This window comes from Aquila chrysaetos, chromosome 24 (genome assembly GCF_900496995.4).
Source record: "Aquila chrysaetos chrysaetos chromosome 24, bAquChr1.4, whole genome shotgun sequence".
Lineage (NCBI taxonomy): Eukaryota > Metazoa > Chordata > Aves > Accipitriformes > Accipitridae > Aquila > Aquila chrysaetos.
In genome coordinates this window covers 15,180,806-15,208,045 of record NC_044027.1, presented here as the reverse complement: position 1 = coordinate 15,208,045, position 27,240 = coordinate 15,180,806, and the positions used below count along the sequence as shown (strand labels likewise).

Here is a 27,240-nt window from a genome sequence, read left to right as displayed (position 1 = left end):
GAATGGTGACCAGCAGCAAAACCTGAAAAACTGCTGGCCTGCACTTTGGAGATGAGGGGAAAAGGGCTCCTTCATTTTACCACCAATCCTTGGCTTTGATATTTAAGGATCCCAAACAAGCTAGTCTCCCCTTTAACAAGCAAGATCAAGGAGCGAAACTTCAATACGGGAGGGGTTAATGAATGCCAAGATAAGCACACAGGAGTTAATCCTTACCTCCCTGCTGGTAGCAAGAACAGAAGGCTGGGATCCAGGAGGCAGGATTCTTCGGGGAGCTCCTACAGGCAGGTTTTGCCCCTGAGGAAGCTGGATGGACTGTGGTAGAATCAGGGGCTGCTGGCCAGAGCCATAGCGGGGCAGAGGAAGCTGGGAGCCAGGCACAGGCATCGTTAGCTGTGTGATAAGGACATGTAGTTAACTTAATGACAGTAACAGTCTTGTGTTTGACACACTGCCTCCTAATACCCTGAAAGCACGGCATTGCTAAAAGGAAGCTCACAAACAGTGCAGTCTGGCACAGAATAAATGCAAATCAATGCAACAGAGGGATTTTCACACTGAAATGCATGTTCTGGTAGTGTTGCCAACACCCTATCAGCTGTGCTTTTAACATGGCATTGATTTAACATAACTGCACTCAGACACAGGGCTGTCCTCCTTGCTTAGAACCTTCACCCAGTTTTTCAGTCTTCCTCATGGTCACTGCATAGATGTATTTTCTCTTGATATGACGGCAGCATCAGACAGCTCAGTGTCAGGGGGTTTTTTTGCAACTTTAATGCCCAAACCAGAAAGTCTGCTACAGTTCCATGCCAAAGCGTTTTGAGGACCAGACCTCTAGAGAAAGTGATGGTGACCTCAGCTATACATTCTGCAGTCAGCTTCAAACTGATGATGGTAATAATTAAGAGTAATTTTAAAAAAATGCAGCTCAGGACTGAGGACAAGAGCCTCCTGTTCCCTCTGATTCATCTGACAGTTCTCACAATTGCTGGATTTAGGAGGTTCTATGACAACATTTTGTAATAAATAAATAAAATAAAAAAATCTAAGGCTGGTAAAAGAGACCAAGTTACTAGCTTATGATGGATAAAGAAAGCATTTCTTCAAATATTTAGTTTGCCAGTATTCTCTGTATTTTCCTCAGCTAAGTTACTTCCACAATTAACTGTCAGTCACAACATAAAAATCCCTCTTTAAACAAAAAATAAACCTTAACATGTTGCAAAAAATAAATGTAAGCTGAGTTTAATTAAAGTATCAAACTTCTTCAGAGAATCAGAACACATGTCCACAAATATAGCTACGCTCACAGTAGGATTCAATGTCTTTATCTGAGCCATGCTTTACAAAAACTTTTTCACACAATGAAATTCTTGTTAAGATGCTACCAAACAGATCAGCAGAAGTTGTAAGTAAGACCTGGATAACAAATGAAATGAGAAAATAGACGAGCTTTTATTAAAAGGTCCTAGTTACCCTGGAAGCCGAGTTACATCTGGAGACAATTGCGATTGTCTCAGAAGAGGTACTTTTAGGACTATTGCATCATGGCCTCCTATCCATGAAGCACTGCAAGGTCTGATCTGCATGAAATGTCTATATTGAAGGCAAGGACTTGCAAGTTACAAAATGACATCTCAGCAGGGACAGACAAGTAATTAGCAAGAATCTCATTAAATAAGGTGTTGCATGTTTGAAACAATGGTTCACAGAACAGAGTCTCGGGGAAATCTTTTGCCTCTTTACAAAGAGCTTAGTTCACACAAACACACGACTCAGCACAAATACTAGTTTCAACCCAGTCTCAGAAACAAGCGGCTGTGAAAAAGCCTGTACAAAGGAGTGGCTTGCAAGCCCTGCTCCTAACCTGCGTAAGCTGAGAGTCCATCATCTGCGAGGCTCCCATACCAGCTGCCTGGTTTATCTGGCCTTCATAAACCAGTGTCTGGCTTCCATTCATGGGCTGATAGGGGGACCCAGACTGGGTTTTTACCACCTCCAAGGGCTGCATGCCTGGGAAGGCGGAATACGGAGGCTTCAGAGCAGTGCCTCCTGTCAGGACCATGGTGCTGGGTTGAGACAGACTGGGGTGCATATACACCTGAGACCTGGAGAAGAAGCATACGTTCAAGTCATCACACAGAAAATCTTTGGAGACTATACACACACCCCCCCGCCAAACCATATCTGGCCTGCAATCAGCAAGTTGTTCTCAGACTCTACTAAATCAACAGCTTAGAAATAAGCTGTGATGCCACTTTCCATTTTAGTTACAGGGATTTTTTTATTTCCACTTTTAAGCCCTTACAGCCACGTCCTTGTATTGCAGAAATATTCAACAGAATGACACCGTGTCCTACCCAAAGTTTATGTTTCAATACCCTGCACAATAAGCTCTGGATTAGTAGTAAGGGAGGATTCACGTTACCAGCAATCTGCAGCAGCTTTGCAAAGCAGAAAAGAATCAGAAGTTAAAGATTCAAACAGCTGTAGCAAAAAAGTTGGGGTTTTTTTAAACCTCAGTGTCTAGGTTTTTGAGGCCTTTAAGGACTATTCTGATCATTCACTCTCATCTCATGCAGGAAAGGGGTACAGAGTAACATTCCCACAGCCAGCCCAACTCTGAAGTGGATGTCTCAATCCTTCAGTTCTACTAAGCAGTTCCTGTAGCCCAGTACTGTTGCTGTTACACTTGCATTCAATTTTCTGATTTGAATCTTATAATTTTTTCTCCGACAAAGTGCAGGCAAAGAGTTATTTAATTTCACTATCCAGGTACTCAGCTCTGATCAAACTGCCTCTTTGTCTTCTCTCCAGTAGTAAACCACAGTAAGCTGTAAGCTCTGGGTTTCTTACTAGTAAGTCTGCTTGCCAGCCCACAAACCTCCTCTTTCTGCATCTTTCCCAAGATTTGCCTCCCCTTTTGAGATGGTAGGCAGTAAAACCGAATAACCTTCCAAGGATGGTCTTTGGCATTGTCCTACAAAGAAACATGCTACAGAGAGCCTTATGAGCCCTGATATCCTTGCTCTCCATCCCAGCAGTGTTACTAGGGGAAGGAAACAGCAAGTCAAAGGGGGAAGAGAAGATGAGTGCGGAGTATCTGATCAATGTACATAGACATCAGGAACATAAGAAATTAAGCCACAAGGAAATGAAAAACTGGAAGCAGTTACCTGAAGGGCTGTATGGAGCTGTACATCTCCTGGGACTGGGAAACAGGCAGACCACCCCTCAACCCAAGCTGAGCTTGGGCCTGTAAGGATGTGTGGAGGGAAATGGGAATCTGTTGAGCAGCAGCAGCCTGCAGAAGAAATTAAGATGACTGAGAAGTACAAGAGGAGCCAGAAACTCTCCCAGGCTGCTAAAAATCCACCAGTTTCCTCTGTGAGTCAATCTGTCATGATAATTACCTACACTGCGCCTTTACCCAGCCCCTGCATCATTCCACAGAACAGCAGCACACTGGCAGGAGAAAACACTGCACAGGCACCCAAGAGGGAAGACTGATGCCTGCAAAAGGCATTTGATGGACACATGAGGGACCAACATGTTCCACACACAGAACAGGCACTGACAATCCCAGCTCTCACTTGCCTGCACGCTTACCTTGAAGGGGCTCTCCCCAACCCTGTCAACACCCTATTCACTAAGGCTAGTGAAATTGCTCATCGGTATTGACAGGCTGTGGAATTTACTGAAAGCTACTTTACCTCACACAGATGCCTCAGCATCTGCTTCAGTTAAACCCAGCCCAAAGGCACTGGTACAAAAAGAGGAAAAAACCTCAATTCCCCTCCCTTCAATTTCACCAACCTGTAACACCCACTAGGAAACAGCATTCAAGGAACCTAAAGGGAGCCACATCTAAGCTTTTTTGGGCTATCGGAGAGATAAATGACTCTTCATTTCTTAAATGCTACCCTGAAGACTCCTTGAGAAACCACTAGCTAGTGGTATTTCTCCCTTACCTGTTGGTAGCTTTGCTGCTGAGGTATCGTCTGAGGGACCAGGCGGGGCTGACTTGCAAACACATGGCCATCCAGATACAGGGGTGGAATATGGTTACCTAAACATCAGAGAAGGCAGGCTGTAAATTCAACGTACAGGGGAGATACAGGCACAGAACGCTGCAGAGACCTGCAGGTCAAGACTATTTCCTACTTCTCAGAAACCAGCTTAGCAAGTCAACACAAACACAGTACCCATTCAGAAGAACCTGTAAAGCTCTTAAGTCCACATACCAAAGCCAGCAGCCTCACTTTAGAGTAGCAAGCTTGCTGAGAATTAATCATAACTTTCTATAAAAGGCTAAATGTAAACCCAGGTTTCCCACCTCCACAAAAAACTCAGAGACACTAACAGTTCAGGAATTGGTGACCTGCACTCCAAACTGTTCCTAAATGCCAGAAACCTGCAGTCATCTCATCTTTGCAGCTAGGAGGGACAGAAAGAGCAAACATGGTGTTTGAGACCTTCACGCAAGAGATCTAAAAGCCATATTCACCCCAAAGGTGGCACCAATCAAAGTGCTGTGCCACTCCTGTGGTTCTGTGCAGATCTGAACCATGGGATTTACAAGTAAAATTACAGTGGATGGGTAAGCAGATCACCTGACTTGGAACAATCCGTTTTCCAAGTGGAAGCTATTAACAGAGTCACTACAGTGGTCCACTCCCTATCACTTCTGTCCAGCATATTCCATTCCACTCTTGAATTGAGGAATGAGAAGGATAGTGCGTGCATGAGAGGTCCTTTGGGACCCAGGAGTCAGAGAATCCAAGTACATTCCTTTTTTCCAGATGCTCTCCCTAATTATACACACTACCTAACATGACTGAGCTCAAGCTTTTCCTCTAACTCAAGGACAGCAACACCTTCCCACCTCCCAGACTTCTGCAAACTGTAAGCAAGTTGTTATTATATACAAAGAGCAGAAGGTGCTCAGAACGTGTGACTTAAATAGCAAAGTGAGCAGAGGAATGGTTGATATTGATATTGGGACTGTTGAAGTCTCTCAGCCATAGGTTTCTGTTTCTTCATTTCCCTTCTACTCTATCGAGCACACAGGGAAGGGTAAGCAGGATCCATTGAGACATCACAGAGACTTGCTGCTACACAGGGAAAGTCGTCCTTGTGCTGAGATTATACCAGTCACACTCAAGTAACATTCTTCAAAGTGGGTAGATGGTCCCTCTTTCTGTCTTGACTGAATTGGTGTTAAGAATCTGTTAAATACCAGCCACCCAGTTACTTTACATGGAAGCTCTTCTCACCATGCTACAAGAATCAGAGGATGATTCCTAGATACCAACCAGACAAGGCAAATACCGCTGCCACAGTTTGCAGGTACCTGGAATAGATGCAGAAGGTGCTACGGACGCCACAGGCATAGGCGGCATAGAAACTCCACCAAAAGAGCTGTAGCTGACACCGTTGGAAGCTCCAACACTGGAAGGAGGCTGGATGCCTGAGCCTGCGCCTCCTGGGGAGTTCTGTTCTGGTAAACTAGGAGAGTTTTCCCAAGCTTTACGAGCAGACTCCATCTATGGAAATGAAGGACAATAACTACAGACAGTTCAAATGGGGAGGACAATACTGAAGCCTAGAGTTGCTCATCTATGATCTATTAGTTCAAATTCAATCTAGTCTAGTCATAGTGGAAAGCTGGCAGGTCTCAGGTCAAGGAGTTTCACACCAATTTCCAATGGGCAAGCATCCTTCACAAACACTCAATCCCCCTTGGTATTTGCTGAGCTTTTTGGGGTTGAGATGGTGGTGGTTTTTGGTTTGGTTTATTTTGGGGTTTTTTTTGTTGTAGTTTCTATGTTTGGTTTTGGGGTTTTTGTTGTTTTTCTTCTTTAAACCATCAAGCACCTAGGATCTGTGACCAGTCATCCTACCCAACTACTGAAATAGTAGGAAAGCTCTGTTGCACCTGTTCTACAACTGGTGAGGACTTCAGCATCCAGGACTGCTGAAACACATGCCCTTCCACCCATGCTGAATAGCATATATGCACAACTTTTATAGAAGCTAATTAAAGGTTTAGCAGTACCTAACAAAATGCTCTGGGAAAGAATTCTCCATCTTCACTACTCTGGCCATGGAGACATGGTATCCACACCTAGGACAAACACACATGCCAGCTTGCTTACCTTAAGAGTAAGGTCTGCAGTGGGGAAGGACATTGGGTTCAGGCCAATGCACCGCTGGAGGTGATGATCTCTTCGCAGAATGGGAATGGACTGCGTTAACCCTGCCTGAGGGGAGATTCGTAAATGGTAAATATTTTATAAGCTCTTTTGAGAATGTCATGAGCTACCAAGGCTGACAGAGCCTCAACTGGCAGCTCTAGTAACTACACCACAAAGGATTCAATCCTCAGTGGTACTGCAGGAGTTAAGTACCACACTCAACCGTGATCCATTCTGCTGTTGGAATAAATGAAGCTTCAGTTATGTGCAATGACACCCTCTATGTCAAGTTACACCAGCTTCCACTTAAACATCAATTTGATCCAGTAACTTCAATTTGCAGAAGAGTTCCCCCTCCTGTCCTATATTTGGAATGTACCTAAATTTCAGACAAAACCTGTTTCTGAAAGAGCACTTCTGAAAAGAAACACCCTTTAAGACAAACCTCCAAAATCAAACGGCCTACAAACTTGAAGACATTTCAAAAACAGTTCTGTGAGTTTCTCACATTGCTGTCCACAGCTGAGCTACAAGCTGGGCTTTCAGCGTGCTCACTCTTTCACATATAATAATGAAATACCCAGATGGCTGGAATAAGCTGGGAAGCCTCCAGAAGGGCCTGACTAACAAGTTACAGTTCTCTGCCTTGCTGTGGCAGATGAGACCTTCTGAGGAAGTGGGCAGCCCAGGCCTAAAAACACCACTATCTGTCTGCATCATGTCCATTACCAGCACTCTTTTGTGCCTCAGGGGAGGAGACTGGTGATGTCAGAGATCTGCAATACCTCTTGCTTTACACAGGTCACAATGATAATGGAGTTGCTCCCTATATCAAAATGAGCATCACTGGCTCAGAAGTATCAAGGTACCTTGAAGGCACAGATTTCTATTATGGATTTTAGTTATGTGTGTCGCCTAAGCATTAAGTGTGAAGTCAAATGCAAAGAAATACGCTTGCTCTCTTTGGAAGCATCTGAGGTTTAACTAAGGAGTATCTCCAATCAATCAATGCCAAAAGAAAAAAAAAAATACTTACATTACTAGCCAAGGCATCCTGCAATTTGGTGACAGGGTTAGCTGCAGTGCCAGAGGCAGAACCAGGCGGCAAGCTGAAGTCAGAGTCCTGAAAAAGTAAAACACACAAAATTCAAATCCAGGTCCAAGGGCCATCCATCTGCTTCTCATGGTTAATGACTTTAGCCTGAATCATGACACTAGAAACTAAAGATTGTCCTCCAGTAAGCCTTGCTGGAAGAGAACAAAAAGACACTTCTCAGCACTCAGCAGCAGGCAACCCCCAGAGGCGCACAAAGGCTTAGATGGCCGTAATTTTGTCCCTCACCTCTGATACCACCCCAGCTGGTCCTTGGGACAATATTTCCAAGAGGATATTATGTGTTTGCCAAGACATCTTGAGTACCTGGTTTGTGTCAGTAATGAAATCTAAGGCAAATCTACAGCTGGAAGCCTCCTCTAAATAATCCTTCTGCCTCAAACCACCTTTCATATCTCAACAAGCTCAAATCACCAAGAAGATAAAATTAAATTCAATCCTCACTTTAGGATTTACTCCAAATTCAATGGGTGGCACAGGAAGTACAGAATCCACGTGAATTTCCACCCCGTTAACAGGGGGAATATTCCCTTCCAGCCGTTCCGTTCCCTCCGAACCCTTTCTGTTTTTCAGGGAGCGTTCGTTGCCGATTGGTCCAGGCTTGTGTTCCTTGTTCTGTCCTGAGCCTTGATCTGAATCCTTAACAGGAAAGCAGAGAGGCTGAGACACAAAGACTGAATAACCCAATCTCAAGCCTTAAAAATGCTATCAAGAACAACACAACCACTTCACAAGGTCTCTCACTACGTGCTCTGGCTTGGCTGCAAATCCAGATTACCTTTTTATCAGATTGCTTCTGCACTTGCTCCTTCTGGCAGTCAGGCTTTGGGTCCACCAGGCCAGCCCCATTCATCTCCTCTGGTTTGAGGGTGCCATATGGAGAACTGCGCTGAGAGGAGGTAGCGGAGGATTCCCGAGACTCCGCGCTCAAGTCAATGCCACTATCCCCCTGGCTGCCTTTAAAACCCTGCTATGCAAAGCACGAAATGTGTTAAAGCCCCAGACTCCGACCCAGCTCCACAAAGGAGGAAAAAAAAAAAAAAAAATCCCAGAAAACAGCAAGACCATGTCCCCTTTTCAAATCACATTCTTGGTTAACTGCAAAAGAGTTGGGCCTGACCTGCAGCATCCCTTGGCTGCTGCTTCAGCTCTACACAACCCTGAGACAGGTTAACCAATACACCAACCGGACCATGGCTTTAGAATAAGGAAAAAGTGTGACACATAGCAACTAGGCTGAGATTGCCAAACTCATTTCACTTGTGACCCAAACCAGATTTGAACTCTGGTCTCCAGAGGTGAAGCATTCAGGAACCTCCTCCGCCCTCCCTGCATTAAGGCTACAGCTACACACTGCTCACAGGCATGAGGCACACAAACACAACCTATGGGATTCCACCATCCTCGACCACGCTCTGTGTCCAGTTAGGAGCATAACCCTGGAATAGCTCTACCGACAGTTACTCCAGATTTATACCCACATGTAACACCAAGCGGCGCTTGGCCCTCTAGGTCAAGATTTGAGCAGCATCAAGCTCAAATCAGAACTGCAAAGAGACAGTTTAAAATTGCACAAGCAGAGCTGAGAGCTGCTAAGCACAGATGGAGCAATGAGAAGCATAAGCCACCTAATGTTAGTATTTTATATACGCAATACCTGAATGGCACATTAGGTGCCACTTACCTCAGTGGCGCTAGATTCAGTACCATTAAAGGTATTTACAGGCTTGCTCCAGGAATCACTGCCAGGAGACTGAACAGAAAGAGCTGGAAGAGAACAGAGGGCAGGGTTCACCTGCTTGAAACACAGCTGTGAGCACACCTTGTACACTGTGCAAGTTACACTACTAACTTTCCATTTCTAGACACGAGATTTTCACCATCTCAGAAAACCAGTGTTGCCCAATCAGCTGAGACATGATGCAGCACAAAGACAATAGGAATAGAGTATGGAGAGCGAGGGTAGAGAACAGGGAAGAGACTTCTTAGGGAACATGAAAACAACAGGAGAAAGAAAGGGAGAGAGAAACAAGGGAGGCGCTAGCTGTTCAGTGCTAGAGGATGAGAAAACAGAGTAAGGCAAAATAAGAAAATGGTTGAAGTAGATCCAGCCCAACAGGCTAGAAAATGCTATATAGTAGGATCTTGATGTTACACAAAGACTCAAGAAATAGATTAGGAGACTGACATGGTCAACAACAGGAGGAGGATGGCTGACCAGTACAGTTTTGAACAGATGCTACTCCAGATGTCTGTTAGCTCCCCTCCCACTTCCAGCATCAGACAAGAGAAGGTTGTCTCCTCTTAAGCACAGACACCCAATCCTTCCTGCACACACCAGAGGATTCCTCAGCTCTGTGAAACACCTCGGAACAGACTCAAACTTACCTGGGCTGTTGCTCTCCCAGATCTCTGTGCCCAGGCTGTTTCCAGACACCGTTACATCACTTTGCTCCAAGCACAAGCTGTTCTGTTTCTTAGCAAATCGAGGAGGGATGCGAGACTGAAGGACGCGGGCCTTAGCTGGTGCCTAAGAGAGAAAAGGCACAGGCCATAAGACCTGTCACTGCACTGGACTAACACGGTCTGCTCCTGGCAAGTTCAAACCCTGGATTTCTAAATGCTGCAATGTGAAGAGCCCCCAACTCATGTAACAGAACCATACAAAGTAGTTCTGACTCCCTCCCCACTCTTACCCAGTGGCTACTGGGAGGTTCCCCCTGTCTAACAAGGCCGTGAAAAAACCTGCCTTCAGCAGCATGAGATTTTTCTCTTTTGGGGAGGTGGGGGAAGAGGATACAAAGCAAAGCAAAACTGACACTACAACATACTTGCTCTGCTTAATTCTTCTCTTTTTTACTCCAGCTAAAACAAGATCAATTAATAATTTCACAATACAGAGATGGCTCTTTCACAGAGCCAAGATCTGAACAGAAAGAGAAGCACATCTCTGCAACGGCAAGACCTTTCCACTGCACATTCACACATTGTCTTCAGCTTAATTTTAAAGATGCCAAGCAACCAGGCTTTTATAACTTTGCTTGCAAGACTCTCTGAACCTACCACAAGCCCTCCTTGTCAGGAAGCATTTCCCAACGATGCTTTTCATTTGCATTTAGTTCTCCAGATTTCACTAAGTCTCCTTTCATGTCAAAATATTCTCTTATCTCCCTAGAATCTGCAGTCTTCCATTACATGTAGACAAATGCCCCCCCTCCTAAACATTACTTAACTAAGCTACCCACACTGCAGTCTTACATCTTTTCTTGCAAATCAACTCCTTTAACCTATTATGAACATTAAATTGTCAGAGTTTCTTCCAGTTTGTTAGTTTCTTTCTGGTCAGGTGGCCAGAACACAAACATGACACCTCTGGCAAGGAAGCTACCACATCCTGTTCTAGCAGTAACACATTGTTCACACAGCAAGAGTGCAGAGGTCCTCCACTGGTCACTGCTGCCCAATATCCCACCAACTACAGCCAGCAACTGGCTTAGTGAGTGAAGCTGCTTTGGATGAAGATCACTTTAGAAAACCCTCCTTAACTCGCAATTAAGAATTATGCTAGAAAACAAGAACAGTCAGAAGTCTAACCATCCTCTTCAGACCAATGGCCCCTGGCCATCTGAGCCAAAATATGTTTCCGGGGCCTAATACAGGATCTGTATGTACTACCTTGGCCAACTGCATGTTTTTCTGCTCATCCAAACACTTTTGGGGCCCTGTTCCTCTGACTGCAGTCCAAACAATATATCAGGTTAAGCTTTTTCTGCCTCCCATTCCTCACCTGAGCAGCCTGTTCCTTCTTCCTTCGCTCCTCTTCCAGCAAGCGACGCTGCTTTTTAGTAAGAACCTCAATGAAGCCTTCACCTGCCATAGAACCTACTTCATTCTCTTCTGCTGTGTTCGACGCCCGATTATCAATGATGGTACCTGAACAAAGAATATATAGGGAAAAAAACAGTGCATGTGTGTGTGCATATAAAGCTTTATGATTGCAATAATTTAAAGAGCGCATTCCAAATAGGAACCATTCAACCCGCAAACAAGTTCAGCCAACAGCACTGCAGCTAAGCTTTGAAAACTAAGCCATGGTAATCTGTTGACATCTACCAGTCACTTTATTCTGCAGGGCTTTGCTCTCCTCTACCTCAAGATGAGCATGCTCCAGCTGGAAGAGCTTGGGAATGTGAGCCATGTGGTAACTCGGGTAGCTTTAGGTACAGTATCAGTTGAAAAAAACCTCACACCTTTCCAAATACTAGCAAGGACAAAGCAGGCACAGGTACTTTTGAAAACACACCCATCTCCTCTGGATGTAAAACCTCAGCTCTATGAACAGCAAATAGCTGAGTCATGGCCTAATGCTAATGGTTTCAGAGATACTAATTTCTTGCCCTCCTGCCATAAGCTCAGACTCAAATTCCCCACTCTGGATACTCTTTCAACTTCCTTCGCACTACGTAAGGTATTTTGGGCTTGAAATTTAACATCTTGGATAGAAATATTCTCCCTAAAACCAAACTTTCTATAGAAGAAACATTAAAGAAACTGTCAGATCTGGCTGAAAGTTTGGGTTTAAAATTTAAAACCACCTTTGTCTTCCATGTTTTCCCTATTTAGATACACTAGAATTTTCTTGCTTGAGTAATTAAATGGAAAAAAATCTAACCTGATATTTAAAATTACATTGGATTCAATCAGTCTGGCTTGAAGTTAGCCACAACGTGTTATCCCTTTAAAGAAAACAAATGAATTAAGACACTCACTTCCATAACTCAGTTCAAACTGTGACAAGGCCTCTCCCTTCTCACTTGCTCTTTGCGCAGTGGATTTGGGCTCCTTCTCTGGCTTTTTACCTGGACCCTCAGCACTCTCTGAGTTTGCATGGGAGGTCCTATCCAAGCTGTAAATAGAGTGGCTGCTCCCACCACTGGTGTTGCCAAGGCCACCTCCTTCTTCTGGAGACCTACAAGGAAGGAAGGGAAAGGAATTAAGATTTTTCACAAGAAGATGAGTAAAAGTAGCAAGAAGAAAACATATGGGCTATATTATTTTTACGATTTTTCTAATTGCACCTCATCCTTCCCCAGCCTTCGCTCAACTGAAGCAGATGTTAAATTTTGAGCACAGAGCCCATTACAAGGATGTTACTGGGGAAGTGGGATGGAAACAGAACAATACCTGTACTCATGAGTCAACCAACACACTGCCCCCGCAACAAAGCTAATAGCCTAGCTTGTCCCTACAAGGAGGGCTCTGTGCTTCTGCAGTGTCTCCTACCCTCCTATGACACTGCTCTAACAGCTCCCCTGCTCCTCTTTGCAATTAACACGCATTTCCTGGCAAGCATCAGGTGAGGGGAAGGGAAATGGGGAGAGGCTGATGACATCGAGAAAAAAAAAAGTTTCCCATTTTGTTTCTCCCAGAATTATTTTGCCCATTTGACCACCATCCACATCCACACACCACATCCAATGACCACATCATTCCCAAGCATTCAACTCAAGAGAGGCATAGTTAAAGGAGAAGGTAAAAAAAAAAAAAAAGTTTCCCCCTTCGCTTACTTTCCCTTTCTACCTGCCTGCATCCTTCCAGACATCAGCTCTCCTCTCCCTTATTTCTATATAAACTACTACTAGTTACTGCATCCAGGAGTTGGGGGAGATGGGGCACAAGAGGACAGAAAACAAAGAACAAGTTGCCTATTTATCAGTGCTTTAAACCCAATACAATGCAGCTGCACAGGACTCTTTTTTCCGCCTGTTCCTGTTAAAGGAAAAGCTAACAAGGGAGCTGTCAAATTGGCCCAGGACCAAGGCCCACCTAACCCAGCGTCCTGTCAATCACCAGATTTTTCACAGGACACAGGAAAATACTTAATCCCTAGTGTCGGAGTTGTCTTAAAATACTCTCAGGAGGAACTCCTCCCACCAGGCTAGGAACACACAGCGCTGCTTGCCACTCATCACTGGTGTCCACTAAGATGTAAGAAAATATTTGCTCAGGCAAAGCTAGGACTGGCAATGTCACACATTGTGCTCATGCCACAACCACACTACTGGGAATCCAGGTGCTCAACCTGCACAGCTCACGGTAACTTATCCCAGGAAAACCCAACCCTCACTTCTGTGCTCTCCTATACTCCACTGGGGACCCATGACAGGACAGGAAGGACACAATAGGTTTGGAGTCAAGGACCAGGATTTCTTTCATTATCCTTCATGCCTCCAGCGAGAGGCAGTCCAGAAAGTAGAGAGCTGTCTTGGCCCAAAACTAAGGTGAAGAAGAATAACACGTCATGCCCACAGTGTCTCAGCAACTTCCATAAACCTGGATTCCCAGCATGGAAGCAAAGGCGTCAGTCGGTTGTAAAACAGACAATGATGAGACTCTTGAATGTCACAAGGTTGGATAAATGGTGCTGGAAGTCACCCGCACTAGAAGAAACACAGTCAACAGCTCCTCACCCACAGTCCAGCCCTTCTCCACTCCTCCAGAATCTGCGTATCAGATGACAGATATCTGTATGTCAGAATGCAACTTTACCTTTTGCTTTTTATCAGTGTCCCATTCTGCTGGCTCTCGTATCTGGAAGCTGTTCCAACACCAGTCCTGACAGACTGCTCTGCAAACCCTGCTGGGTCGGCCTTGCGGCTCTGCCTGTCGACAAGTGGCCTTTGGCTTGAGAAGCTCCGCTTCGCTAGCTCCCTCTTTTCTCCCAAGCTCCCACTCCCGAGGCCACCCTCTAGCTGGCCTTCACTCTCTGAAACTCCATCTCGCCTCTCCCGCCGCTCGCTGAAGTCACTGCTTTCAGATGCTGTCTCCCACTCCTCGTTGGCATGGTCTGATGAGTTCTGGTAGGACAGCTCAGGAGACCGTCTGCCCGAGATGCTGCTCTTCTCTGCAGTGGTCAGCTTGGGTCTTCCGGGCCACTGGCTGGGCAGCAGGTTGGGGCTTCCCTCCTCGGGGTTCCACTGGCCGACCGATTCCCTCTCTTGCCTGAGGCGCCTGAACCGCGGGGGCTTGTCTTGGCGGGGGGGACGCCGCCTCCTGAATGGCCTGTTCTCTATGTTCTCCTGATCCGCTGAGTAATCCTCCTGGAAAAAGTGCCTTTTGTCATCCAGATGACTCTCGTCAAAAACCCGGCTAGAGAAGGAATCCACATGTTTATAAGAATCCTGAATGTAGTCCCTGTCAGACTGCTGCCTGCTCCCAAAAGTGTCTGATGGAGAGGCGTGGCTGTACTCCTGCCACCCTGCTCCCCCACTCCTGCTTTGCCACTGGCTGGGCTCCTTACCCATGAAACTCCTTCGCCCATAGCCAGAGTTGCTCAGTCTTGGTGGCAGTGATCTCCCAAAAGCTCTCGGAGCCCTCATCTTAGGATCCAGACTACTGTGGTCATCTGAATAGATTTTGTTGGACCTCCAAGACTCTTTGAAGTCTCCCTTTTTCAAATCACTGTCCTCCCTGTCCAGCACAGAGCCTTCATTGCTGTTTTCTGAGCCCCTCTGCCGGCGACGCTTGGGGAGCTCCTCGTATTCTGACCCTTCACTGTGTGTCTCGCTTGCAATCCGGCGCCTTGGCTTGCCTCTAGGGAAGTCCTCTGGCTGGTTGAACTCCCGAAGCCCTCGCCCTCGGCTGCTCCGCTGGTTGTTATAGACTCCCCGACCGCCCACAACAGTGCCTCGGCCTCGGAAAGTGAACTCTCTGAAGCCTCTCCCTCGCCCACGCCCTTGGCCTCTCCCACCAAAGGCTTGTTCCTCATCAATGAAGATCCAGTTGTTTCTTTTTGTGGGAGGGAGATCACCAGACTCTCTGGATAGTTTGTTCTCCCAGGTTCTTTCTGGCTTCTCTTCCTCCTCTTCTTCCTCCTCTTCCTCCTGGGACTTCTCAGCCTCTCGGGCAAGGTTGGTTTGGGAAGAACCTTTGTCATCCAGCAGGTAACGCGTGGAGTTCAGTAAGGCTGCAGAATCATCTGACTCATTTTCTACTTTCTGAACAGCTGCCTTCTCCTTCAGTGGGCGTGAGGTGTCCTCTCCCTCCAGTTTAACCTTCTCCATCTCCTTCTCTTTCTCTTCCACCTTGAGGGCTTTCAGGACTGGTTTTTTAATTGGGCCTGATCGTCGCGTCCTCCCCATTTGCTCCTGGTGCTGACCACTGGTGTTCCGGTTCTCAGGAGCCCACTCTGTTGTCTCTTCAGTGGGCTGTTTGGTATTAGCTCCTTCTTTCTTCCACGGGTCAGCACTGAATGACTGCTCATCCCTGGGCACTTCTTCGGCAACTTCTGCTGCAGTCTCTGCAGGTTTCTGATGGTGGCTGATATCCCAGCCATTATATTCAGGCTTCTTCTCTGCTTGGATAAAATCAGGTTCTAGGGGCGAACACCTCAAGTTTGCATGGCGGTTACCAGCAGGACAGGTTTCCTGCACAGTCTCCTGATGCTGAAACAAGAGATCTTGGCCTATCCTCTGAGAAGACAGGCAGCTGTCAAAGTCTGCCTGGGCCTTCTTGTCAAAAGCATTCAAGTACTCCTCCCCTCTCTCCTCAAAGAGATCTCGCTGGGTGCTCAGACTCTCTGGCCTTCCAGGAGAAGCAGAGTAACTGTCATTCCTGAGAAGGAAACAAACAACAAACAAAAGAAAGTCAGCTAATGCAGAGCACAGCACATCTCCAAAGGCCCAGGCTGGGCACAAGAGGTGGAAACAAATAAATAAATCAGGGTTTGTTCCAAATCATGAGGCAATGAGCCTATAAATACCTGAACGCTGGGCAGATGCTGTGGACCCAGGCTGTACTGCCTGGTTTGTCAAATCAATGGATGATAAAGAAAGCAGTTCCTATGATGGGCAGCAAACTTAAGAAATAAAAGGAGATTCAGCCTCCAACATATGTGGAGATCTGAAAACAAGGAATTGGTTTCAGAAAGTCCCAAAGAACTAGGAGACAAACTAGCAAGTATCAGAATTTTTGACTCATTGTTTTCTCTACCCACCCCTGTAGGTGACAAGTGCCTCTCTCCTACTGAACAGGCTCCAAGCTGGTCAGCCTCGACTGGCATCAGATAGAAAAACTCTGAATAGCTCAGTCTCTAAGCACCTCCACGACACAAACACTCAACAGTGTAAGAATGCTACCAGATCAGTACCTTGGCCTGTTCAGAGATATCTTGTGGGTCAACTCTACATCTGCTTTTCAGCAGGAGATGATTTACGGCAGCACCTCCCACCAGAGCATGCATGAGGACAGGGGAGTTCTGCACTCACCTGGCATGCAGCCCCTCCATGGTCATGTTGTCAGCCTGTTTTTGATGTGACAGGGAGTACCCTTTGCTTTGCAGAGATGTGTAGCTCTCCTGGCCCCACACTGGCACAGGGTCCAAGGGAGCAGTTTTCCTTTCTGCCTGCCCTGCCTGACAGTTCTGATCTTCAGACCGACAGCTGCTCCCACCAATGGTGTCCTGCTGAATCATGGGCTTCATAATTCCTGGTCACGACAGAGTTCATACCATTAACACTAGGATCTCACAGCCAAGAAGAATCAACAATCCACAGCTAGCTCGACTGCCCTTCCTTCCAGGGCAGCAGGTGACTGCAGCCATGGAAACCTTTCTGGTAGAGGGGAGCCTGTGCTTGGGAAATACACAGCTGGGAAACACACCTAGAGTGATACAGAAGGTGGCACAGCTTTCAGTGCCCAGTCTGCACAGAACGCTACACACCATCACTGGCTTGGAAGTAAGCACGTGTGTGAAAGCAAACCACAAACACAAGGGAATGATTTATACGTCCTGATGTTTATATTCACACCTCTGAAGACCAGTAACAAGGAAGGAAGGTGCTAGGACCGCACAGCTCAGGAACTACAGGATTTCTCCATCACATTTCTTCAAGGGGGTCTATTAAGATTTCACATGATTACAGTAACTCCCAAACTGATCCTTCTCCTCCAAGGGGCGAGATCTGCTTTTACACCCACTAAGGCTCCAAAGCTGCTAGGGAAGATCTCCCACTGCAGTGCAGGGGATGATGGACAGGCAGGTGTCCTCCCTCCCAACCTCCTCTGTTCCCTCACCAGCTCTCACTGCAACCAACTCTTTCTCATCCCTAGAGAAGGTCAATCACAGCCAGCCAGGACGCAAAGTCTGGACAGAGGTAAGATGAAGCACAGCAACTTTCCAGATATGGACCAACTCAATAGCCGTGATAAAGGGAAACGCTGAAAACACCTTACCTGAAGGGTGAAGGGCTGAAGGGTAGAAATCTACAGGGGTGCGACTCTGGGCCATGCGAGGGTCCATGTAAGAGGGCATCATCATCCAGCGAGGATCAAAGCCAAGCATCTGGGGGTGCGGCGGGTAGAACGTCCGTTGGGGATGGGAATGAGATGGGGGAGGATAGACTTGCTGCTGCTGCCAGTGCTGCATCTTGTACAGCTGCTCCTGCAGGGAAGAAGGATGGGCTGTTTGACATGAATGGTCACAGTGCCAGGAATCACACTTGCAAACTGGCCAGCCAAAGGAAAACACATTCCATGTGTTAGAGGCTCAAAAGCAGATCAGATGGGAGGGTAGAGCAGATAAGGGCAATTCACTACCAGCTGGGAACGTGGCAGTTGTCATTATTCTCTAAACACCCCAAACAGCCCAAATATGTTGCAGCCAGAAGTGCAGCCAGAATCTCACTCCACTATGGGCCACACTACATGGCCAAATGCAAGGGATCAGCTTCAAGACTGGAGTTTGCATTTTCTCAATGCTTCTATGAGACACAGGGCAGCTTTCTGTCAAACAATTTCTTAACTGGAACCAAATACTTTAGAAGATGTTGCTGTTTGGAGGAAATGCAATTACAAGTTATTTAGTGTGCATATATATTAGTTCTACTCACGTTAGCCGAACAGATTAAATAAGAACAACCTAAACTCAATTAAGACAGCTATTAATATTTTATAGTATTTCCTGTACATCCTCCAGAGATGGGCTGACACCTTCGGGTTGTGTCCCATCTCCCACATGGCCAGTTCACCCTCCTTTAGCTGAGGACTGTCATGATGCTGATCTGATTTGACATTTAACTTTTGCTGAAGTTCCAAGAAGAACTTATATTTGAAGGGAGCTTTGTGTACCGAAGAAAGCTTTCAAAGGTGAACAGCTCCAATTAGCATGAAATACATCTATTTACCTGTCAAACTTTCCACCATCTTTTCTTACTAAGCTTACAGTGTCTGTAACTGCTTACTGTAACTGCTTATAAAAAAAGCCAATCCCCTACTGCAGAGCAAGAGAGACACCCTTAAATCTGAACCTGACACATCATTATGGCAAAAGAGAAACTCAGATAAATGCAAAGATTAAATCCGAGTTATCTAGTGCTTCAGTACCTTGGAGAAAATATTTCATGAATGATACCAACACTGTTTTTTTATTTTGTTCTTTTCATGGAACCATTACTACCAAAGCAGCAATACAAGCCAGCCAAAATACAAACTGCCTCATATATACTAACACCACAGAGGATAAGAAAAAATAAAATGAAAATTTCATGTTCTTCCAGTAGCAATGACCTGTGGTGTTATTAGCAAGACAACAAAGACATCCAATTATTTTTGGTTTAAGAGCATCTCTTTTAAAGAGTAACATTAGCAGTGTTTGCTGCTGTACATTTGAATCATGAAAACGTCAACTGCCCACTAACAAGCACAGGGGAACATCCATAAAAGAGCAATTACTGAGCTTCCAAGCAAAAGCCAAATGTAAGCTCTTCACTAAGGTTTGCAGCAGCGTTGATTGTATCACATTTCAAGTGGTTATTCTATGAAGAATGGCAATTAACTTTGCATTATCTCAAGCGTGGATATTCTGCCCCTTGCTTTGACTCTGCTGTCCTAAGGAGGCTCACTGCATCTGGAAGAAGAGCTGAACAGGATGTATGGCACATACAGCACTGTAAGGCCGGGCAAGACGCAAGACATAAAGCAGCTCAGGCTGGTCTCCGAGAGCCCCAGAAGACATTTTTCAATGAAACAAAAATGAAACCATTAAGACCAAACATATTTATGGTGCAAAGAAAATACTGAAAGAACCTCACAGAAAAAGAGTTGGGTAGGTAGAAGATGAGAGCAGATGTGGAGGACCACCTCTCTGCAAAGGCAGGAGGTGGAACGAGAAGTGTGCCACTTCACAACCCTCATGTTCAGCCCAGGACCAGTCCAACCACCTGCCAACCTAAGCACAATTTGCCCCTGGCAACCAAACAGCTGCCCATACCTAACAGGGTAAGGGCACAGCAAGTGCAAAGTGAATGGAAGCAGCTGATCCCCAAAGGTTTTCCTTTCCCTTGTATATTCAGCAGCCTGTCACTGCAGCAGTGCTGAAGAACAGCGGCTCTCATCTTGTGCCAGGAAAGAAGAACAGATGCTCACCAGGTTCACTGCCAGCCAAAGGCATTAAAGACTTCACTGGATCAGGCCTACAGCAAGTACCAAGGTAGCCACTGCTGCTCTTTTAACTTTGGACACAGGAAGGGGAACATCCCCAGCTTCTCCTGCATGTACACATTTGCAAACCAGAGCTCTGCTACAAACCACACAGTCCTAAGATTTCACATTGTCAGGAGACACCCAGACAACCGTGCAAGACCAGTCAACATTTCTGACAGCAGTGTCTACTTTTCTCCCAGGCAAGTGACAAACGTGACCTGCCCACACCTCTCCCCACCACAGAAAGCCCTAACCACAATAGCTCCAGCATCACAGGGTGCACGTAAAATTCATGTAATCTATAGAGAGCCCTTTTACCCGCATCAGTCAGGATACATCTGTGATCTAAAGTACTGCCCAGCAAACACAATGGTTTCGTGGGGGTCCAAAGGAAGAGGGGTGGGAGTGTCACACCTATTACCTGCTGCTGTTGCTGCTGCTGCCTCTGGAATCGTGGGGGAAGAGATTTCTGGTATTTGTTGAATTCCTGTGCTGGGGAGGGAACTTCTCTGAGCTCCTCCTCACTGCTGCTTTGGGCTGCTGCTGCTGGAGCTGGAGTCTCCTCTTCCAGGTAGCCGACAGAGACATCCTGCGTGTGAAACTCAGGGGTTGCTGCAGAGAAGAAAATAAGCCTTGATAAGCCCTGCTCATGACAAGATTTGTGCGTGCACCACCACACCACAACATACACATGTGTGGCCATGTCCTGACTGCATTAGGTGGTTGAACTTTATAACAATCATATATAGCATGTTACACACAATCTATCTCCCTGATTTGCCTTGACAGCTCTAGAGGGCTTTTTCCATCTCGTTTTAGTGATAAATTCCGAGATCCTCCTCTGCCGTCAGCCTTCTGCTTAAGCACTGGGGGAAGAAGTCCATTTCCCCTGTTACTCCTTAAATCTGCCAGCACTTACTGATAACTGATTTTCCGATCCGTGGCCCATGAGCACTTTCTTAGTATCAACATCCAATCATGAGAAGATCAAGAGGCCCATTTCAACAAGGTCTCTGCTAGCACAGCTGACTGAGCATAAAGGCAACCAAAGAAGTTTGCACTTGTTTCAATAGGGCTTTTTTTTTTCTTTTTTAATGAACCTTCATCACCAATGCAAAATACTCTGCAGAGTACGTGAAGCAGCTGATCTCTCATGTGCACCTGAAGTACCCTCTGAACACTCCCTCCCAGGAACTCCCCCACACTTCAGGTAAGAGACTGGCACAATAGCAAAAAAGCAGTCTTTACAAGGTGAGGCAAGCAATGTTTCTTTACCTCTGCGGAAAGCATGACCATTCTCTTGCACAGCATTTTTCTCTGTGCTTGGGGGTCGCAGGTCTTCATTCTCAGTGTGTTTCTGGGTCTCCCCACTCTTCTGAGCCAGTTTGCATTTCTGATCAAGTTGTTTCAGCTTCGCAGCGCAGGCTGCCAGACGCTCCTCCCTGGCTCGCCGCTCCTCCTCCTCCCGTCGCCTCCTGGCTCTCTCGACAGCCTCTGAGATCTCAGAGTGCACAAACTTCTGTCTCAGGGGCACCTTTTCTTCTTTATCCTCGAGGGACTGCTGTCTGAGGATACTTCCCAGTGTGGGCTTCTGTCAAAGGAAAAACATTCCTCAATAAGCATGGCCCAAACATCTCCTGTATCTTGAGCTTTGCATCCCACACTGAGAAAAATCTCCTCCTGACTCCCTCCCCTCTATCCTCATGTACACAAATCTCCCTTTTGGCGGGAAGTTATTGCTATCTGGTTCAGTATCTCCATTTTCTCAGTCTGACAACCCGACTGCTCTGGACCAGCTTCAATTTCTTTTCTCTAGTGGGAGTGCTATGCAGATGGATTTCTCTCCAGCTGGATATAAACAAAGAATTGAGAAATTCATCAGCATCCTGCCTTCAATAAAATGTCAAACTGGCCTCTTAAGGACAGCGATGCATCGCATCCAGCACCACAAGCCCACTTGCATGAGTTCAACCTACCTGGTATTCAGATGCAGAGCTCCAGCCATTCAGCTTCCTCGGTGGCTGCTGTGAATCCTGCACTTTCCGGACTGACCGGGACAAGCCAACTGAGTCGCCCCAATTCTTTCCTTCCTCCAAGGTGTGTTTGACATCTGCACTGTCTGCAGAGCTCAGGGACAACTGTCGTTGCCTTCTGGGATCCCAGCTGTTCCTGTCATATAAACAGCTTTGCTATTACATTTGCTACTTGCCTCAAAAAGCACTTGCAGTCCTATCAAGTGGCAAAGGCAACTGACTGTAATAGAAAGGAAAGATAAAAAAACACAAGAACAAGCACTGCGCTTTTCCTCCTATGGTACATAAGGATTCAAACCACTATTGTGCAGCAGGAAAAAGGTGAGACACAGAAAGGGGACTAGGGGGAAAAAAAAAAGCTTGGCATCCTGGCACTCACCTTCAAGACCTACACACACCCTTGAAGCTCACTCAAACAATGGCCAGTGGAATCAACAAAATCATAGTATGAATCAGGGTGATCAAGCCTCAACATTTAGAACAAGTTTTAAAAAGATCCTGCTATTGTTTACTTTTACTGGAACAACTGTAGGTGCAAATACAGCCACTTCTTACCACTTCTGTCGTCCATCTTTAAGAGTTTCTTCCTCTTCCTCATCTTCACTAAACTTTAGTTTCTCAGAGTAATCCACTTCATCATGAATGCCTATGAAGGCAGGATTGAAGAAGGGATATATGAGAGGAAAGAAACAGGTCCCTTGTCCTCATAAAGCTTATGCCCTCTCAGGCAGCAAACCAGGGAACGCACAGGCTTGGCAAAAACTACTTGGAAAGCCAAATGCCCACCACAGATACTAGAAATGATGTGAGTAGTGTGGACCCACACTGCTGAACAGCTGGGCTGGTCCCAGAAGAGAAGCAGCAAGCAGTCTGGGAATGGGAGCTGCAAATGAGGAGACAGCCACTCCTGCACTATCCTGCTGCAGGATAGCACAGACTGCTATCCTGCTGTTTGGTGTTTTCAGCTTTTAGGAGTCTTCAGATCCAGTTCCTTGAGTACAGTGTGATGGAAGGATCAGAAGGATCCATTGTGTCATCATTTACACCAACAGCAATTTCACAACTACACAGACCACTCTTTGCTTCCCCTTCTTCCTTCTGTGGCAGTGAAACAGAGCCACCAGAATATCCTGGTTATTCATGCTTCAGGGAGGAGTAACTATTTTGCTTCACCTCCTAAGCTGCTGTCTGAAGCTAGAGAATGGAAGCACTTTACCTGCCCATCCATCATCTGCATCAGTGTCTAGCTCATCCAGCCCCTTTAGGTTCTCTGCATTGATAATGGTGGGCCGAGGTGCTCTCTCTACTTGCTGCCGAACTGGACGTGTTGGGCGAGACAGGCTGAGTCTGTTCTCTTTTCTACAGGGAAATGCAAAGAAACAGTTAGAAACAGTAAAGAAAAGAGCGTGGAGCTGAGTTTGTAACAGTGAATCAGTCCTCTTCTACCATACACTTATATACGATGGCTCCAAGTTTCTCTCCCTGTCCAGCGAGGCTTCTTTCCCTTGTCTACCTGGTACCCACTTCCTAGGGCTTACAGACCAGAGCTGCAACCCTTACAGTCCAGGACCACATACAACTACTTCTCACATCCACCCGCTCTTCAGATGCACAGTCCTTACAGTCCTTCAACATTTCAGATGCTGCTCTAGCCAGAGCAAAGCACTGCTGCTTTGGGTAAAAATCAGGTTCCCTCTGTGGCTGCCTGCAGCTTCACCCACGCAACTGGGGATCCTTGGCCCAAATTCTTGCATAGTTTAAGGTTCATGTCATGCCCAAACCTGTCTCTCAAGTGGGACAGTCATGGCAGCCTTACCCATCCTGGTCATTCATCTGGTATTGTCTGAAAGGTACCCGGGGCTCAAGGCGAAGCTGAGGAAGGGGGAAAGACCCTCGGTCCAGCGATGCAGGGGTCTCAGATGGCTGTTGTGGACACATCTGGAACAAGGCAAAGCAGAATAGTCTGTTTTTCTCTCCTTGCCACAGGAAGGCTTACCCAGATTAGGTTACAATATGAGCACAGTAGCTGCATCCGTACAAAGGGAAAACAAATATTTCACATCTGGCTGCCTAACAGGCCACGTGCTAATGGTTATCCTCTCCAGCTCGAGGGAAAGCAGCAACTTTTCCTTGGGCTGAGCAAAGGCTGTGCTACACTATTCAAGCATGAAAGGGTAAATGCACAACAGGGGAAACTAAAAATAGGTCAAGAGAAGGATCCCTGAGCAAGCCCTGGATACCAAAAGAGGGTCCAGAAAACAGATATCTCAGCTGACTTCGACCCACACACACGTTATAAGTAGTAAGGACATTACACAGCTGTGGGGAAAGGGCAACTTACAAAAGCAGGTAGCATGTCATGGTACGTAGGTGGTTGGTAGACATTTCCCATGAACTGCGAAGCCCCTTTGCGGACAGGCTGAGCTGGGCGGAGAGACGGCTCCTTCGGATCGCTGGCACTCACTGAGGAGGGGGCTCCGTCTCCAGTGCTAGAGGTCTTGCTGCCCAGCTCAGCAGGGGAGGCGGTCAGAGATGTGGCAGAGGTTATGTTCCTCCCACCGCCCTCCCTCCAACTGGTGACATCTGGAAAGGAGGTAATAATTATGTTAACATTTGTAACTGCAGACAGTCACTCTGCCAGAAAGTCTCGAAACTCAAATACTCTGGTCGAGTCCTAATTACACTAAGCATGTAGAAAAACATCAGGGACCAAGGAAAATTTCCAAACGTGTTTATTTTCCTAAGAGACTAGCAGCACCAGCGGTTACTAAGTACTTGCTGCACCAGTGGTGTCCTTATTTGTCAATAAGCCTAAATTCCAACCAACTCTGCTCCCCATCTCCACAGCCCTTACCCTGCAGAATTAAGGCCAATTAGATCATGCACAAACACTCAAAGGGAAGCCACATCACATCACCCAATCATTTCACTTGTGACTCCCCTAGCCCAGGGGGAAGGGGCCTGCTTTGCAACATCCCACAGCAATTTTTATTAAACAATGTAGTAGATAACAGTCCATACTTGGCTGTCTGGACCACAGAACTCAGCCAGTGAACATCAGCACTACATGTAAATCTGTGGTCATTTGCTAAGCAGCTTGACACATGTGAGCTCATAAAAAGATAAAAGGAAACGTAAGGATGGAATATCTGATACGACTGTGAACTGGCATGCCCCTGCCCAAAACACAGTCTATGGGGTTATGAGCTGGGGTAAGGCACAAAGACACAATCATTCACTTACTCTGGGGGCGGAGGCTTGGTCCTGGCCCATACGACGGATCTAAGGCGCCCTTTTCTTTGCCAACCTTGTCCTGCTCGCCAGCTGCTTTCAGCGTCGGAAATTCCTCGGGAGAGAAGGATAACAGTCGGCTTGAGGCCCTTGAACCTGTCAGACAAATAAGTGTGGGACTTAGAGAAGATCTTTCCACTCTTTCAATTCCCTTACGAGATCAGCCTGGAAATGTGTTTCCTGAGAATCTGGGCCTCCAGCATATTTAAACCCAAATTACTACTCTACCAGCACCTCAGCTCACACCAAAAACACTCTCAGACACTGTCACCAACACGACAACACATGTCCTCACCCAGTACTCCCACACTCTTAACTTGGGATCTTCATTTAAATTGTCACGTTCAACGAAGCCAGAGTGAACTCTCCCAGCTTCCAATTATTTTTGTAAAGTACAAAATTCAGACTGAAGCAGAGATACAAATTCTGCCAGATTGCCTATAGATGATACCCTGTTATCAAGTATTCGACATTTCTATTCAGACTCTTTCTGCTCAGATCTCACTCTACTGGGGAAGTCTATTGTTAAGATTTCTGGCAATATACTCAGTGAAAGACCACAGATAAGGACCAAGTGCTATATGCTATACCCCACTCTCCTCCCTGCTGCAGCATTTTTAAGATGCAGATCACTGGCCAAATCAGGCCAGGTTCATTTCTAGTCATTGACAAACTGTCTTGCCGAGTCAACAGCCACCCTAAAATGACAGCTTTCTGTCCATTCTGAAGATCTGCCAGTGACTGGAAGAAAGCGAAACACAGCAAATCTCTTAAATTTGTTGGCAAGATAACACTGACTGAAAAGAAATTGTCAGCATTATTGCATTATTAAACATTAAAAAAATTGCTTTTTTGAGAACTGTTTCTTGGTGTTACTTGGCTAATGCTCTTTTTAAAAAGGGCATTTCAGAATTACCATGTTAGAAGTATCAGCAATGAGTACTGACAACCTGACAAAAGAGTCTCACCTATCTTTATCCTTCCTTGCACTAAAGAGTCAAGAAGGACTGGCTTCTTTAAGTCATTTTCACCTTATGGAACTTGCGCACTGCACAAGACCTCCCGTCTGAAGATCTCCAGGGAAGACACTGCAACTGCTGCACGTAACGTCTTCAAATATTTTGGACAGATGAGAATACACAAGAAGGACATTTCTCAAACACACCACAAAATATCTGAGATGTGCTGAGAGTTCCGATTTCTACTGCATTATTCTACTAAACTAGAATGACAATGAGAATATTAACAACACATAAGTGTCTTTCAGGGGAGAGAATTCTACCCCCCAGGTAAGGCTGCAAAATGTAATGACTGTTAATGTGAAGGCATTAACAATTTGCACTCTAACCCTAGGCAGCACCACACTGATAAAAGTTTGGTGCATCTTTTTTTTTTCCTGCAAATGCCCCCTATACAGAAGACACAGGCATGGAGCAGTTCATAATTAATTTATTAGACTACATTTCTTCAGGATACAGCCTCCAAAAAAGGTTTTACAGCAGTAATACCTAAAAGAGAGCAAAGAGCAAAAGGCTTTCCTCTTTGTCAATAATATTAGAAACTGCTGTATTAGCTTAGAAGGAAAAGCAATTGTTCAATGCCACTGGAGAAGAGGTGCAAGGATGGGATGGCCTAAGAAGTCCTTTCAGCCAGATTTCTGATGCTTCTGTGATTCAATTACCTTCTAATTAAGCTGCTCTTAGCCACACATGCAACTCTTTTCTTGGGTTGAGAACTCTACACTGATAAGTGTGACCTAGAATGAGTTTTCAAAAAATCTTTAAGAACATTGTTAGACGATCAGATTTCAAAATGACTGTACAGGAGGTCCACACAGCAACAGTCTCAAAAAAGTACCAATTAACCAAACAAGACACCGTCTTTGCACTGGCCACCAACCTCAGGCAAGCACAAGTCTCTACTTTAACATTTAGCCTTTGAGAAGCACCCTCTCATTAAGGGAGTCCCTTAATTTAGGATGAGCTTGTCCCCTCCACTTCTGCAATCTGCAGCTGTCTCAGTTCTTTCCAATCTCTCTGCAATTTCACTCAACAACTGAACGGTTCCAGGTCTGTTCGCATTAAAACAGTGGAACTGAGCTATTATACTCACTATAGTTTTA

The 27,240-nt window shown here is 45.9% G+C and overlaps 1 protein-coding gene and 1 non-coding gene across 13 annotated transcripts in view; both read right to left on the bottom strand.

The window, feature by feature from the left end:
- Window positions 1-27,240, bottom strand: part of PRRC2B (proline rich coiled-coil 2B) — a 64,040-nt gene that overhangs the window by 6,635 nt on the left and 30,165 nt on the right. For 9 of the 12 annotated variants that reach the window (XR_003921278.1, XR_003921279.1, XM_029999604.2 and 6 more), the window contains 24 exons: window positions 25,071-25,214; window positions 24,169-24,410; window positions 23,644-23,765; window positions 23,044-23,186; window positions 22,383-22,473; window positions 21,771-21,963; window positions 21,070-21,385; window positions 20,216-20,406; window positions 17,548-17,755; window positions 16,581-16,800; window positions 13,864-15,927; window positions 12,084-12,283; window positions 11,102-11,247; window positions 9,703-9,844; window positions 8,999-9,081; window positions 8,093-8,284; window positions 7,759-7,953; window positions 7,237-7,323; window positions 6,162-6,266; window positions 5,357-5,549; window positions 3,975-4,072; window positions 3,180-3,307; window positions 1,871-2,111; window positions 217-393 (listed from right to left, as the gene is read on the bottom strand). Coding sequence is in view for 10 of the 12 variants with exons in the window: in XM_029999604.2 (XP_029855464.1) it covers window positions 217-393; window positions 1,871-2,111; window positions 3,180-3,307; window positions 3,975-4,072; window positions 5,357-5,549; window positions 6,162-6,266; window positions 7,237-7,323; window positions 7,759-7,953; window positions 8,093-8,284; window positions 8,999-9,081; window positions 9,703-9,844; window positions 11,102-11,247; window positions 12,084-12,283; window positions 13,864-15,927; window positions 16,581-16,800; window positions 17,548-17,755; window positions 20,216-20,406; window positions 21,070-21,385; window positions 21,771-21,963; window positions 22,383-22,473; window positions 23,044-23,186; window positions 23,644-23,765; window positions 24,169-24,410; window positions 25,071-25,214 (5,921 nt within the window). In the remaining 2 variants the exon portion in view is untranslated. The remainder of the gene's footprint in view (window positions 1-216; window positions 394-1,870; window positions 2,112-3,179; window positions 3,308-3,974; window positions 4,073-5,356; window positions 5,550-6,161; window positions 6,267-7,236; window positions 7,324-7,758; window positions 7,954-8,092; window positions 8,285-8,998; window positions 9,082-9,702; window positions 9,845-11,101; window positions 11,248-12,083; window positions 12,284-13,863; window positions 15,928-16,580; window positions 16,801-17,547; window positions 17,756-20,215; window positions 20,407-21,069; window positions 21,386-21,770; window positions 21,964-22,382; window positions 22,474-23,043; window positions 23,187-23,643; window positions 23,766-24,168; window positions 24,411-25,070; window positions 25,215-27,240) is intronic. The other 3 variants (XM_029999607.2, XM_029999609.2, XM_029999610.1) reach the window with 2 other exon arrangements.
- LOC115335511 lies at window positions 5,017-5,110 on the bottom strand. Its single transcript, XR_003921455.1, has one exon. It is a non-coding gene; the product is annotated as a small nucleolar RNA SNORD62 (small nucleolar RNA).